Source organism: Anomaloglossus baeobatrachus, chromosome 7, assembly GCF_048569485.1.
Source record: "Anomaloglossus baeobatrachus isolate aAnoBae1 chromosome 7, aAnoBae1.hap1, whole genome shotgun sequence".
In the NCBI taxonomy this organism is placed as follows: domain Eukaryota; kingdom Metazoa; phylum Chordata; class Amphibia; order Anura; family Aromobatidae; genus Anomaloglossus; species Anomaloglossus baeobatrachus.
In genome coordinates this window covers 46328216-46344505 of record NC_134359.1, presented here as the reverse complement: position 1 = coordinate 46344505, position 16290 = coordinate 46328216, and the positions used below count along the sequence as shown (strand labels likewise).

The 16290-nt window shown below is 44.6% G+C and overlaps 1 protein-coding gene across 2 annotated transcripts in view; it reads left to right on the top strand.

Moving 5' to 3' along the window:
* The window catches only part of KCNH7 (potassium voltage-gated channel subfamily H member 7), a 493602-nt gene that overhangs the window by 470195 nt on the left and 7117 nt on the right, over positions 1 to 16290 (top strand). For both annotated transcript variants that reach the window (XM_075317266.1, XM_075317267.1), the window contains exon 15: positions 10346 to 10514. In XM_075317266.1, coding sequence (XP_075173381.1) covers positions 10346 to 10514 — 169 coding nt within the window. The remainder of the gene's footprint in view (positions 1 to 10345; positions 10515 to 16290) is intronic.

Sequence of the window (16290 nt, the reverse complement as noted above, 5' to 3'; positions counted from 1 at the left end):
GGTGCATAGGTGTGGAACCTATCTAAGGTGGTGAGGGACCCCAGGGGCCAGCAGTAAGTTTGGTCAGGGGTCACCATCTCCCCTTTCCCTAAACACAGGGTTTCCCTTCCCTTTCGCCGTTTGGTTGGTACTTCCTCATACCTAGCATGAAAATTCCCTAGAGGAGAGGCGTGTTTCTGGTAAGCTCTGGTGAAATGTTGGCAACTATGATCTACTTTACACACAACGATATCGCTAACGATATATCGTCGGGGTCACGGTGCTCGTGACGCACATCCGGCGTCGTTAGCGATATCGTTGTGTGGGACTAAAAGGAGCGACACTCAACGATTGCAAAAACGTCAAAAATCATTGATCGTTGACACGTCTCTCCTTTTCATAATATCGTTGGTGGTGTATGCCGCTAGTTGTTCGTCGTTCCTGTGGCATCATATATTGCTATGTGTGACACCTCGGGAACGACGAACATCTCCTTACCTGCGTCCACCGGCAATGAGGAAGGAAGGAGGTGGGCGGCATGTTCCGGCCGCTCATCTCCACCCCTCCTCTGCAATTGGGCGGCCGCTTAGTGACGACGCTGTGACGCCGAACGAACCGCCCCCTTAAAGGAGAGATTGCTTGGTGTCTCCAGCGACGTCGCTAAGCAGATATGTGCGTGTGACGCTGCCGTAGCGATATTGTTCGCTACGGTAGCGATCACCCCCATGACGAAACAGCGACGTGGGCGGGTGCTATCGCGCACGACATCGCTAGCTATCGCTAGAGTTGCTTTTTATGGGGATCAGGTGAAATCCGGGTCCAGAACAGAACTTTATCTAACCTCCAGCTGAACCCACTGAACCCAAACCTTCAAAGGTCTGCTAATCTCTAGTTTCTAGCCATTATTTTTTGACGAGATTTCCCTGACACGGGACATGTTTTGGAGAGCAGGGCTTCTTTCTCTCTATCTTTCTCGCGCTCTCAGAAGCTTCTTTTTCCAAACTTGTCACAAATGACTTTTCCAACTGAAAGATTTCTTTCCACAGACTTATTTAGGATGAAGCTTTGTGTCCCTGCAGCCATAGCAACTCTTACCAAGGCAACTCGCTGCAGATTTTAGTCTGTGCTAAATTTAGAAAGTCTGCAGAAAAAGTCTGCATTTTCATCAAGTCTGTGCATGATCCAAATCTGTCCTTTTCGGAATATGCCGAATGTTTTATTTATGTTTGGTTTTTTTCTTTGCATTCTGATTTTACAAAACTACAGCTCGACCGAAGATATAAATCCAAGACCTGATAATAGCCAAATAATACAATAAAGCTTAACCTAGGCGACTTCCATTGAAATAGGATGAGGATTTATTTTTGGTCGGAGCCTCTTAGCGAATTGTTTGCTTCTAGTCTAATGTCATCGATTGGAAGACGAATCTAATTACGGCAAGTCTGAAGTTTTTATTAGATTTATAATTATTTTGTTTCTTGAACAGCTTCTAAGCTCAAAGAGAAAACAGTGTCTTATGTGTCCCCCGTGTCTTAATAACGACGTGCTCGGGGAATCGTATAATAACCCATGAAAACATAATCATTCTTATCAAATCTAGACATATAGATCTTAGACAAGGAGGGTGTCCTATTTGTTTCATCAAGCAATTCTTGGAAAAAATATGTCACATCAAAGATGTAAATGGCCTAAAATAAATCCTATTCCACTTACATATCACACATCTGTGATGCTTTCTTGGTGTGATTGTAAAATGTCATGCCCATACTCAACCTTAACCTATTTACTGCCAAGAACCTGAGTCAAAACTGGGGGTTCAGCATAGATGGGGCAAAAAATATGAGCGTGCTGTCAACCCAAAGTCTTCAACTACGAAGGCACACCATAATGCTGCTACGGAATAAAAACCATATCTACAATGACTTACAGGAGGTGTCCTTTCTAATTGGAGTCGTTCACTTTTTCAGACTTCTCCATCTAGTCCAGACTGTCATGAAAACTTCTTCTTCCAGCAACAACTCATTTCCAGTATAAGGAGGCTTCACAGTAGAAGATGAATGAAATCTCACAGTGACTGCGGGTAACTTCACCATCTGTTGACCAAAGAAGACAACAGGAACTAAAACAGTGGAATGTGTGTTTCACAGAGGGAAGAGTTTAGAGGAGACGAGACAGTGGTGTCGCAGTTGCAAAACATAAAAGGCCTTGCCAGGCCGAGAAGAGGAGGAGTTGGCGCCAAATCCTGCTTCAGGAAAGATGTGGCACCAGAGTGGGTTGATAACCCCATGGTCATTGAAGAGTCCAAAAGTAGTCATATCCCAGCGCCGAGTTGAAATTCATGGCCACCACTACAGGAGGAACCTGAAGACCGAATACTGTCACCAGGGGGACCTGAAGACCAAATATTGTCACCAGAGGAACCCGAAGACCGAACATAGAATACAGACGCAAGAGGAACCCGAAGACCAAACACTGAATACTGTCCCCAGGGGAACCTCTAGACCACATACTGTCACCAGAGGAACCCAAAGATCGAACATTGAATACTGTCGCAAGAGGAATCCAAACACCGAATACCAGACACCGATGTTCAGGCACCAAAGACAGAAGGTAGGCCTGACAGAATCCAAGTGAGCTGGGCTGTTGCTTTCTGCAGAGACTTATGGCATCAAGTGAGGATTTAGGCTGTGCGTTAGAGCATGGAGGTAGCCAGCCGGTATTGTGAGTGGAAATACTCCTTAACTTGAATTTGTGGCCTAGTGGTTAGTGTCTCCGACCCCTTTAGGGCCTGTACCTTGGTTAGTAGTATTTTTTAGACGACTTTAGTGACAAGTAGAGTGACACCGCCGTCTCCAAAATAGAGGGATTTTGTTTACAGTTACATTGACAGTGACCATTGCCTAGTGGAAGGAATTACAGACAGTATACTGTGCAAAGAATACGGTGATATCATTGTGTATACTAATACTGCAGATTTCTCCACTGTGAAATAATCTGCTATACCATTCTTATATCTAAAGTGCTAATCCTACAACTGACTCCTCATTCTCTGTATCATTGCATCTCGCACCTATTTTACAGCAGCATAGACACTTTTTCCTTCCTTATTTCTAGCAATACCCTCCACCTATTCCCAATCATGCCATAGTCTATATCTTATATCTAGAAAACAAACAAAATAGTTCAATCTTATACAAGGGGGTTCAGCAAATCACATCTGAGTGGATCCCTAGTTCAAAGTTCACAACAATGGAGATGCTCCATAATCTTATCGGTTGTATGGGGCCCTGCAGCAGATGACAATCCTTTTATTGAAGGAAAACTATTACAGAAAGACCAATATTACCACCCTACAGTGACCATATATATACCAGTTCTGTAGGTCATATAAAAGATTACAGTAGAGCCAAAAACAGTGACTGAGTCTCACTTTGCAAGTCTTTTCCATCTTGTAACGCCTGCCTGGATCCACAGACTCAGATGGGCTGTAATGGGGAGGCTAGAGGGAAGCCACTCACCAAGCAGGACCCCCAGAACCCTGAAACCCTTTAACTCCTATACAGGGATTTGGGATTACACAGGGCCCTGGAGATCACTACCTGTGGAAGGCTGCAGTCTGATGAGAGTAGTAACCAGGCAGGGTCAAACCAGGAATTGCGGAACGGACAGAATCGGCAGGCAATGACGTAGTCAGCAAACGTAGCAGAGGTCAAATCCGGATCGGGCAGCGAGGTACAAAAACAGTAGGTAGGAGGGTAGTCAGAAAACATGCAGAAGTCAGCACACAGGAATAACCAAACAGAATAGGACGTAACAGGAGACAGGAAAATCAGAACTATCTCTGGCAGTCGTCATGTGACAGGAGGGGGAATAAGAAGGGTGTGGTGTCTTCCCATTGGCTGTAGCTGAACGCTGGCAATTTCAGCTGGAAGACACATGCCACCCACAGTCAGCCAGCGGTACTGCAGATCCCAAGATAACCCAGCCCAGTGGATGATCGGAGCCTGCGCCCACCGGTGCCGCTGGCATCAACTCCTCTCCCATCACCAGCACCATCCACGGCAGGAACACGGCATCGCCTGGCGATCGGAGCAGAAGTCGCTGGAGCAGACTCCGGTGGTGACGTAACACATCTGGTCCAGACCGCTATGAAGACTTCTTCTTCCAGCCATAATTCCTCTGCAGAGTTTACAGCACAGACATATTACTCTTGCACATTTTCAGCATCACCTCTCACCTATTCCCAATGTCTCATCTACCTATAATATTTTATAGTGCCGCCATACTCTACTTCTTATATCTGTAAACTGAATGAAGTACTACAATCTTGTTCTTGTTAACTTACTCAAGAATGAGCGACCCCATAAGAATCATTCTCCATGAAATGCTGCTGTCTGTGCTGGGAACATCGAGGACCTGCACTTTAACGCTCTTTGAGAACATTTTAGAGCTTCTCTTACTTATCCAGCCAAATAAGTCCCCTGATGGGTACACTGGTGCCCTCTTCCTGCAGACGACTGTAGCTTTGTGTTTGGATATTGCTCGGGCTTACTTTGATTTCTCTATAGTCTTTAGGCTCGAAGAAAGAATCTAATGATCTGATCTGAAATAATGGTGACAGCCAAGAAATAAAGCTGTGACCTTACTCCCGGATAGGTTGGAATGGATGGCTCTTTCCATTAGTGTGATAAACACACCTGACAATCAGTCGGAGACCTTGCAGCTCACAATACGGCAGAGCCGGCTGGAGTTACATGATGTGCACCGCCGTCTGCATTGTACATTATAGATCAGCAATATCTTTGTTTAAATACTGCTGTTTGCTGACTTAAGAAGACTTCTGATAAATCACCTTCTGCATGTGTCTAGTATCCAGTCTGCTCCAGATACTAGCGGAGGGAATTAGGACACAGGAACCAACTAGTGCGCGGTGTACAAGAGGGCACATCGGAGATGCCCGGGCACAAGTGTTAACTGGAGCATAACAATATCTTAAACTGGCTATACATTGGTTGAATTACCGCCTGTTCAAGAATCTTTCCAATTTAACCATTACAAGACCAGGCCATTAGTCCCCATACATGTGGGATTAAGAATTCTCAATTTTATTCTCTTTTAGTTCTTCAAATAATTTTATTGGAGCATTTTAACACAAATTAAATTAATTTTTTTAAATTTATTTTACATCCTCTTAAGGCCGCTTTACACGCAGCGACATCGCTAACGAGATGTCGTTGGGGTCACCTAATTCGTGACGCACATCCGGCCTCGTTAGCGACGTCGTTGCGTGTGAAACGTACGAACGACCGCTAACTATCAAAAATACCATATCGTTGATCGTTGACACGTCGTTCTATTCCCGATTATCATTGCTGCTTTTGCACGCAGGTTGTTGGCCGTTCCTGTGGCAGCACACATCGCTACGTGTGACACCCCGGGAATAACGAACAATAGCTTACCTGTGTCCTCTGGCAACGCGGTGGGCGTGTCTTTCCTACGGCTGTTCTCCGCCCCTCCGCTTCTATTGGCAGCCTGTGACGTTGCACGAACCGCCCCCCTTAGGCGGTTCGCCGGCCACAGCGACGTCGCAGGGAAGGTAAGTAGTGTGATGGGGCCTAACTATATTGTGCACCACGGGCAGCGGTTTGCTTGTGACGCACAAACGACGGGGGCGGGTACGCTCGCTAGCGAGATTGCAGCGTGTAAAGTGGCCTTTACTGGGCCTTATTATCACCACATCTAATTCATTCTCCTAGCTGCACAGCGGAGAAGCTTCTGCACCCCTCCCAGCACCTGCTGACTACATGATCATTGTGTCTGGAGGAGGAATCGCTTTTAGCGCTTCCTATACTGTATACACAGCAATTAACAGGCACTGAGTATACAGAAATCAGGAAGGCAGAGATGGTCATAAACCACTTCTGCCTTCTCTTTGAAGGAGTCCAGCTGTGTCTCATCAATGGCTTTCCACTCCTTCAGCTGCACGATCTTGTGCGTCTGCTTAACTTGCAATGACGTTTACAAAATAATGTGTGGTCCGCCTGCACATTTTAAGTCTATGGGGGTCTACAACTATTTAAATGGTCACTGTCCTTTTAACAAATGTTGCAGTACTACAAGTGAATGTAAGATGCTTTGTAATTCAGTCATGGCCGAAAGTGTTGGCACCCTTGAAATTGTTCCAGAAAATTATTCAATTTCATATGTTTTGTTATACACCTGTTTATTTCCTTTGTGTGTATTGGAACAAAAAAACTGAGAAAAAAGGCAGACTGAACATAATTTCACACAAAATTCCAAAAATCGGCTGGACAAAATTGTTGGCATCCTCAGCTTAATATTTGGTTGCGCACCCTTTGGAATAAAAACTGCAATCAATTGCTTTCAATAACTATCCACAAGTTTCTTACTCCTCTCAACTGGAATTTTGTGCTCTTCCTTTGCAAACTGCTCCAGGTCTCTCATATTTGAAGGTGTCTTCTCCCAACAGCAATTTTAAGATCTCTCCATGGGATTTAGGGGTATTTTGCACACTGCGACATCGCAGCTGCGATGTCGGTGGGGTCAAATCGAAAGTGCCGCACATCCGGCGTCGCTGTCGACATGGGAGTGTGTAAATCGTTTTTGATACGATTAACAAGCGCAAAAGCGTCGAAATCGTATTATCGGTGTAGTGTCGGTCATTTCCATAATGTCGCGGCAGCAACAGGTCCGATGTTGTTCCTCGTTCCTGCGGCAGCACACATCGCTGTGTGAGAAGCCGCAGGAGCGAGGAACATCTCCTTACCTGCGTCCCGCGGCTCACACTGGCTATGCGGAAGGACGGAGGTGGGCGGGATGTTTACGTCCCGCTCATCTCCGCCCCTCTGCTTCTATTGGCCGCCTGCCGTGTGACGTCGCTGTGATGCAGCACAACCCGCCCCCTTAGGAAGGAGGCGGTTCGCCGGCCAGAGCAACGTCACAGGGCAGGTAAGTGCGTGTGAAGCTGCTGTAGCGATAATGTTCGCTACGGCAGCTATCACAAGATATCGCTGCTGTGACGGGGGCGGGGACTGTTGCGCTTGGCATCGCTACCATCGGCTTGCGATGTCGTAGTATGCAAAGCACCCCTTAGAACCAGACTCATTGCTTTCACTTCAGAATTCTCCATCACTTTGTTTCCATCCATTTCTGAGGGCTTCTTGAAATATGTTTGGGGTCATTGTTCTGCTGGAAGACCAATAACCTAGGATGCAAACCCAGGTTTCTGACACTGGGCACCCAAAATCCTTTGGAAATCTTCATATTTCATGATGCGTTGCACACAGTCAAGGACCCCAAGTGCCAGAGGCAGCAAAACAACACCAAAACATCTTTGAACCTCTACCATATTGGACTGTTTCTACTGTGTTCTTTTCTTTGTAGGCCTCAATCCATTTTTGGTAAACAGTAGAATGATATGCTTTACGAAAAAGCTCTATCTTGGTCTCATCTGTCCACAAGACTCTTTCCCAGAAGGATTTTGGCTTACGTATTTTTTTGACAAACTGCAGTCTAGCTTTTTTATGTGTCAGCAGGGGGGTCCTCCTGGATCTCCTGCCATGGCATTTCATTTACTTTAACGACACTAATGAACCCTGAGCCTGCAGGACAGGTTGAATGTCTTTGGAACTTTATTGGGGCGGCTTTTCCACCATCCAGTCTATCCTGCGTTGCAATCTTTCATCAATTTTTCTCTGCCATCCACATCCAGAAAAATTAGCTATAGAGCAATAGGTTATAAATTTCTTGATTATGTTCTGCCCTGTTGACAAAGGTTCGTCAAAATCTCTGGAGATGGACTTGTAACTTTGAGATTGTTCATATTTTTCAACAATTTTGATTCTAAAGTCCTCAGACAGTTACCTTCTTTTTTTGTTCTCCATGCTTAATGCATACTCACAATGCAAAGATTTAGTCAACTTCTCCCCTTTTTATGAGGTTTCAGGTGTGATTTTCATATTGCCCACACCTGTTATTTGCCATAGGTCAGTTTAAACGAGTATTCCATGCTTGAAATAAAGTGGTTTACCCACAATTTTGGAAAGGTGGCAACAATTTTGTCCTGCCCATTTTGAGGAATTTTGTGTGGAATTATGTCCCGTAAGCTTTTTTTTCTTTTTTTTTTGTGTTTTTCCAATACACACAAGAAATAAACATGTGTTTGACAAAATGTGTGTAACTGCAATAATTTTTATCTGAGAAATACTTAATTTTCTGGAACAGTTTCAGGGATGCCAACATTTAGGCCACGACTGTATATCTTATATGTTATCATAGAAATGTGTTTCTTTCTCAACTTATGAGCCACTTCTCCACCATCTCCAGTACTAATCCTTTACTTTAAAAACTAGATTTAAAATGACTGTCAACTAACTGAGGTGTCAGATTACAGCTGCAGGATATGGGAGCAGAGTAAGGCCAAGGCCACACGGGGTTATGTGCGATCCTCGCATGATATTCTGCACACGCTCGCAGCACAGCGGGAGCTGAGCGTCATGCGACTGTGGTCCGATCATGCGATCAGACCACAGCTGCAGAGGGGAGGGGCGGCCCTGAGGATGGGAAGGCTGACACTGCGAAAGAGAGGGATTTATCTATCTATCTCCTCCGTTGCCAGCTGATGCGAGAATCGCACTGCTCTCGCTTTACACCGGTGTACTGCTAGAGCAGTGTGATGTTTCTCTCGCCCCTATAGACTGGAATGGGTGCGAGTGAAACAGGATCCTGTTCCACTCGCAGCATGCTGTGACTGTTTTCTCGGTCAGATTAGGGCTGAGAAAATAATCGCTCATGGGCACATATTTTTGATTGCAATCCACTTGCACCGTTTTTCTCGCCGTGTGTCCTAGGCCTAAGAGAGGCAGAGAGACACAGATAGATCCTGCTGCAGCTTTATGGTAAGTGTTTTTTCTCATCCCAGAACTGTATTAACAGTTACACTGCTCAGTACTGCTATACATTGTCCTCAATGCTTCTGCTGCTTTGGAATATGTGCTACATACAGAGAGGAGAGTATAATTCCATTATGTCTGTGTTTGCTGTGTATGGGAAATGTTATAACAGCTAATTTCCACCTACTAGCTGAGAGACAACTAAAAGTGAGCCTGCAGAGGGGAAAACCACAGGATACAAGTAAAATAATGGACATAAGTAGTTTTATTCCTTATATACACCCATATAACAAGTCATGTTGAATGGGAAATGACAGGTACACTCTGTTCTAAGAGAACAGAGCTATGCATTAAATGGGCAGTGTGAACACATTGGAGTTATAATGTATTGTTTTAGTATATACTTTACAATATTATAATTATAGCGCCATTGATTCCATGGCACTTTAAATGGGAAAAGGGGCATATATCACATGTACAATAATCATAAACAATTCAAGGCACAGACTGGTATAGGAGGAGAGAGGACCCTGCCAGCGAGGGCTCACAGTCTACAGGAGGAGAGAGGACCCTGCCAGCGAGGGCTCACAGTGTACAGGGAATGGGTGAGGATACAGTAGGTGAGGGTACAGCTGGTCGGACAACGGCATAGTGGACTGAGGGATAGTGCATGTTGTAAGCTTGTCGGAAGAAGTTGATCTTCAGGTTCTTTGGAAGCTTTCCATTGTAGGCGATAGTCTGATATACTGGGGTAGAGCATTCCAGAGTATGGGGGAGGCACGGGAGAAATCTTGTATGTGATTGTGGGAAGAGGAGATGACAGGGGAGTAGAGAAGGAGATCTTGTGAGGATCGGAGGTTGTGTGCAGGTAAGTATTCGGAGACTAGGTTACAGATGTAAGGAGGAGACAGATTGTGGATGGCCTTGTATGGGATGGTTAGGGTTTTGAAACTGAGTCTTTGTGCTATGAAAAGCCAGTGAAGAGATTGGCAGAGAGGAGAAGCTGGGGGATAGCGAGGGGACAGCTGGATTCGTCATGCAGCAGAGTTTAGTATAGATTGTAGGGGTGTGAGAATGTTAGAAGGGAGACCATAGAGCAGGAGGTTGCAGTAGTCGAGGCGGGAGATGATGAGGGCATGCACTAGTGTTTTTGCAGATTCTTGATCAAGGAATGTACAATTCGGAAAATATTTTTGAGTTAGAGTTGGCAGGAGGTGGCAAGGTTTTGGATATCTGACTTGAAGGAGAGAGCACAGTCAAAGGTTACCCCCAGGTAGCGAACACGCGTGACTGGGGAGATTGAGCAACCATTGACTTTGATGGATAAGTACAATAATCATGACCAATACAAGGCACAGACTGGTAAAGGAGGAAAGAGGTCCCTGCCCACAAGGGCTCACAGACTACAGTCTACAGAATATGAGGGTAGTAATGTATATTTTCTTTTGTGACAGATATTGCAAGTCCAAAATGCTGGGAGAGAGAAAGTGCTAAGATACACCAGAGTGTAACCAATGAAGCCGCACTGAACAGCTTAGCCTGGGGAACGAGCGATGGTGACAACGACCTGACGTATGGAGAAGTGGAGCACAGGCTAGATCTAATGCAGGAGCAGATGAACAGGTAAGAGATACGGAACTAGAACGATTTACGTGTACACACAAATAGAGTTACATTGTATAAATCTGTATATAAGCAGAGAATTGCGTATTCTGTATAGTCACATACAGTGGTGTAGCCTTAGGTGGGCCACACTTGGGGTTGTCCTATGCACCAAATTTTCTTGCGGCACAAAATTTTACCCTCAGGTTTTCTTGGTAGTGTTCTGTGGGCGGCAGTTAGTGACCAGCATGGTAATCTAGATGAGTAAAGCCACCAGTAGTTGCTTTGACCCCTCAGCCTATGCTGCAGGATCTCATACAGAGCACAGACAAGATGAGTTTGTAATGGGCTAACAGAGCTCTCAGCATGATGAAGAGAACTTTGTCACCTCATTCTCTGCCAATGCAGAGCGCAACAACTGAACTCATTTCACTTGCTGTGCTCTGCATAGGCAGCAACTGATAGAATTTCATCTGCTGCGCTCTGCATAGGCAGCAACTTAGATCACAGAAGCTGCCCAGTGCTCCCCCACAGTAATTTGCTTCTCCTTACTCTCTTGTAATTTTGTGAAAGGAGAATCAGGGACCTGTTGTGGGAGCAGTCCCAAATTTAAGTGTCCTCTGTTAAAAAAAAAAATACTATTATAATATTATCATAATAAACTTTGCATTTTTACATATTTTTCTAGCTTTATCCAGGGTTAGGTTTATAGTTAGATTTAAGACTAGGGTTGAAGATAGCTTTAGGGTTAGGGGTAGTGCCATGAATAGGGCAAATACAAAAATTACAATACTAATAAATACAAAAAATTTGTGAAAAAGTAAAAATAAGAACATATATTTTATTTTTAAAATTATATATCACATTTCAGCAAAAAGTATAAATGACCTAAAGGATAAAAGCAAACTATAATTTTTTCAGTATTTTCTAAAAATTCAACACAGATACTTGTTTTATCCTATGGCGCTGGCAACCGACCTATATCACAGGCATATACTCACAGCACTGATTAATGCACCTGGCTAGGAGCTTTGCATGCTCAGGCTACTTTCACACATCCGGCTTGAGCTCTGCGGCTCAATCCGGCTGTGGAAGCTATGCAACGGATGCGGTGAAAACACCGCATCCTTTGCATAAGTTTTTCCCATGCGGCCCGCCCGGTTTTTGCCGCTTGCGGCATGCTACTGAGCATGCGCAGTGGCAAAAACCGCATGCGGCGGCCGGATGCGGTATTTGCCGCATCACGCCGCATCCGGCCGCCATAGGCATGCATTGAGAGATGCGCCGCATCGGCCGAATGCGGCGCGATGCGGTTTTTTTTGCCGCACGAAAAAACGTGCTAGGCAACGTTCCATCCGGCCGCCGCATCGGCTAAATCTGCCGCATGCGGCAAAAACCGGATGGAGCGCAAGGCCATGCGGCACAATGCGGCACTAATTAAAGTCTATGCAGGAAAATCGCAACCGGCAGCAAAAAAAACCGGTTGCGATTTTCCTGCAAAGTGCCGGATTGTGCCGCAGAAGAAAAACCGGATGTGTGAAAGCAGCCTCACTTGTGTCCTTCCTTACCTTTCTGCCTAGCTCATCATGCTTCACCATGTTCTTTGTAATGTCATAAAACAGCTTATAATGAGTGTCTATACAATTTGATTCTCCAAATATGTTCGCATTTCTGTGTTGTTAAAAACCTTGTATTGCTCTGAATGCTTCTTCTCATAGAACTCTAAAGCCTTCTACATGTAGTCACCACTAGAGGGAGCATAAGAGCAGATTGCAAGACTTAAAGGGAACCTGTCACCAGGTTTTCCCCCAATAAGCTGCAGCCACCACTGGTGAGCCCTTAATACTGTATATAAGAGCACAAACCGCTCTGTATAACGTAAAAACCCCCATATTTTATTGTACTCACCTGCGGGGCGGTCTGGTCCGATGGGCGTCGCTGGTCTCAGTTTGGCTCCACCTCTCTTCCTTCCACCGCCGTCCTCATTCATAGCTCCGTGTGGATGATGCGCCCTACGTCATCCACACAGAGGCCTCCATAGTGCTCCTGCATACACGCACTTCTGTCTACCCTGCTTAGAGTAGAGCAAAGTCCTGTAATGCACATGTGTGGGGTAAGGTCGAAGACCACCTGCGCATGCGTACTAAAATACTTTTATCTGCCCTCAGCAGCGCAGAGATAAGTGCACATGCGCAGAAGCACAATGAAAGCCTGTGTGTGGATGACATAGGATGCGTCATCTACAATGAGCTGGAAAGTAGGACAAGAAATTGAAAGAAGAGAGGATGCGCCAGTCTAAGACCAGAGACAGAGACGCAGGCGCAGGGAAAGGTCAGAGAACACCCGCGCATGCGCACTAAAATACTTTGATCTGCCCTCAGCAGCTCAGAGAGCATGCGCTGGAGCGCAATGGAGACCTTTGTGTGGATGACATAGAACGCGTCATCTACACGGAGCTGGAAAGGGGGACTGCAATCACAAAAAAAGAGTAGATGCCAAACCAAGACCAGCGACGCCCGTCGAACCGACTGCCCCTTAGGTGAGTATAATAAAAGGTCTTCTTTACGCTATACAGATCAGCCTGGGCTCTTATATACAGTGTTCTAGGATGCTGTATATAAGAGACTAGCTGTACTACCCGGCTTCGCCCGGGTTAATAACTGTTGTTAACATAGAATGTATTAACAAAAATGTATTCTGCACACAAAAACCACAAAACAAATAGATAGAAATGTAATTATTAAAAGGCAAAAAGTAAGCTAATAGAAGCATTGCACAACATATATTTCAACACCACAGATATTCCACACAGATTTAACTAAATTGGCCAAGTAATGTGCTCCGTCTGTCTCTTTCCCCGTCTGTCTCTTTCCCCATCTGCCTGTCTCTGTCTGTCTCTTTTTTTTGTCTGTCTCTATCTCTCTGTTTCTTTCCCCATCTGTCTCTTTCTAGGTCTGTCTCTTTCCCAGGTCTGTCTCTTTCCCCGTCTGTCTCCCAGTCTCTTTGTCTGTGTCTTTTCCTGTCTGTCTCTTTCCCTGTCTGCCTGTCTCTGTCTGTCTCTTTCCTTGTCTGTCTCTATTTCTCTGTCTCTTTCCCCGTCTGTCTCGATCAAGGTCTGTGTCTTTCCCCATCTATCTTTGTCTGTCTCTCTGGCTGTCTCCTCCTTCCCTGTCTGCCTGTCTCTGTCCCTGTCTGCATGTCTGTCTGTCTCTTTTCCCATCTGTCTCTTTCCAGGTCTGTCTCTTTCCAGGTCTGTCTCTTTCCAGGTCTGTCTCTTTCCAGGTCTGTCTCTTTCCAGGTCTGTCTCTTTCCTGGTCTGTCTCTTTCCTGGTCTGTCTCTTTCCAGGTCTGTCTCTTTCCAGGTCTGTCTCTGTCTGTGTCTCTTTCACCGTCTGTCTCTGTCTGTCTCTTTCACCGTTTATCTCTGTCTGTCTCTTTCCCTGTCTGTCTCTCTGTCTGTCTCTCTCTATCCGTCTCGCCACCGACATCTTATTACCTCACATATAAGCTTCTTATACTATGAATGTCTTTTGTTCCTATAGCAACCAATCACAGCTCCTACTAATAACCTGTAGTTCCAGGCTCCATTTACTTTAATGAAGGCATGTTTTTTGGAGAGTAACTGTAAAGCGCGGGGTTAAATTTTCCTGTCAAAACATAGTCTACGACGTTCCCTGGGTCACATGAGGTGTCTGTGCAAAATTTCGTGATTGTAAATGCGACGGTGCGGATACACTTTTTGTTTCACTTTTTTCCCCATTATGTAAATAGAAACAAAATTGATTGGTAAATTGGAATGCGCGGGGTTAAAATTTCACCTCACAACATAGCCTATGACGCTCTCGGGGTCCAGACGTGTGAGTGTGCAAAATTTTGTGGCTGTAGCTGCGACGGTGCAGATGCCAATCCCGGACATACACACACACACACACACACACACACACACACACACACACACACACACACACACACACATTCAGCTTTATATATTAGATTAGATTACCAGTGGTGGTCGCAGCTTATAGGAGACAAATCTGGGGACAGGTTCCCTTTAAATACATTGAAATCAATAATAAATCAGTATTTAGTAACCTCTCTAGCTCCCCCTAGTGGTGTCTTAATCAAACAAATGTTAACTTTTTGCTCTATAGCTTTACAATATATTTGGGGAATAAGTGTAATAAAAATTGAGCTTTAACTTCTATAAAGATATATATTTTTCTAATATTAACCTATTGTTAAAAGTTGGATATTGACTTGATTTTTAATGCTAGTAACTGTTATAAGCCTTTTAGTAAAGAATCATGGTCCACTGACCTGTAGTATTATGGAAGTATTTTCTTAAAGATCATTGCATTGGTGGATAAAGTGTCTGACAGAGGCACCATATAGCGGTATATGAAGTGCATATGGGGCCCTTAGGGACTCTGTGTTGCACTGTACAGGGCCCGTGCTCCGTTCATGGGCTCTAAGACAGTCAATTATTATCAGTCCATATGTTTTTAGTAATTTTGTTAGATGTCCTGCTAAGCGGCTTCCATTTTCGGCATTTGTTGTGATGGGCTCGGGGGAATTTGTCTTGTTAATGACTAATGTTCCATGTGAATATGTGCTCTACCACCTGGCTAGATTTGGCCACAAGCCTCGATGGGCGCCTTGAGCCTTCATTTTTGAATAAGACAAGAAAATTTTCATATACATGGTAGATTAGCTCAAGTGGCGAGAGGAAGAGAAAATGGGACAATGTCACCTTAGATTTTCTGCCTCAGATGATCACTGCAGAAATAATTGCGTTTAGAATAAATTGCCTGAACCTTCTTCTAAGAAGCGGAATTACTTTTCTCATTCATAACGGAACTATCTGAAAATATTTAATGTATCTCTTATGGTTTCTTAATAGTCTCCGTACTATTAATACCGGTATTATGTATTCTACACATCACCGGCATTACTATTCTTTCCGACTCCATTTACTTTAGATCTCATACTTGTGAATATAGATATCGAAGGGCTGAGATTTTACTTCAAGGGTAAAATATACAACCCCAGTTCCAAAAAAGTTGGGACGCGGTGTGAAATATAAAGTAAATAAGAATGCCATGATTTGGAAATCTCTTATCGCCATATTTTATTTATCACACAGAACATAGGACGCAGATCAGAACGTTGGAAATTTTTCAATTACATTTGAAAAAAAGGAATCCATTGATCAACTGATGACATCTCAAAAAAATCGGGTCCGGGTCGTGTCTACCGTCAGTTAGCCTCTCCTCTTCTTCTTAGAGAGGAGACAATTGATGGAGTTTTGGGAGAGGAATGTTGTCCCCTTCTTCTCTGATGTAGGATTCTAGTTGTTCCACAGTTCTGGGTCAGATTTTTCATTTCATAATGATTTTTATTGATGAAAGGACTGGGCTGCAGATGTCTGTTCATCACCTGAACTCTTCTTCTGCGAGGCCATGCTCTTGTGGTTTACCATTGTCTTGCTGAAATACACAAAGTCTTCCCCGAAATAGACCTTGTCTGGAAGGAAATACTGTGTTTTCCGGATTATAAGACGCTCTTTTTCAACCCCCAAAACTGAGGGTAAAATGGGGTTGCATCTTATAATCCAAATGTGGCTTACCGGGGCGGCAGTGGTGGCGCAGGGTCAGCAATACTGAGGGCTCAGAGGAGGGAGTGTCACTGCAGTGGAGTGGCTTAGGAGGGTCAGTGGACGGAGGGTTGGCGATACTGCAGACTCGGGAGTGTCCCCGCAGTAAATCACCTGCGGTTGATGTGATGGACTTCAAAAAAA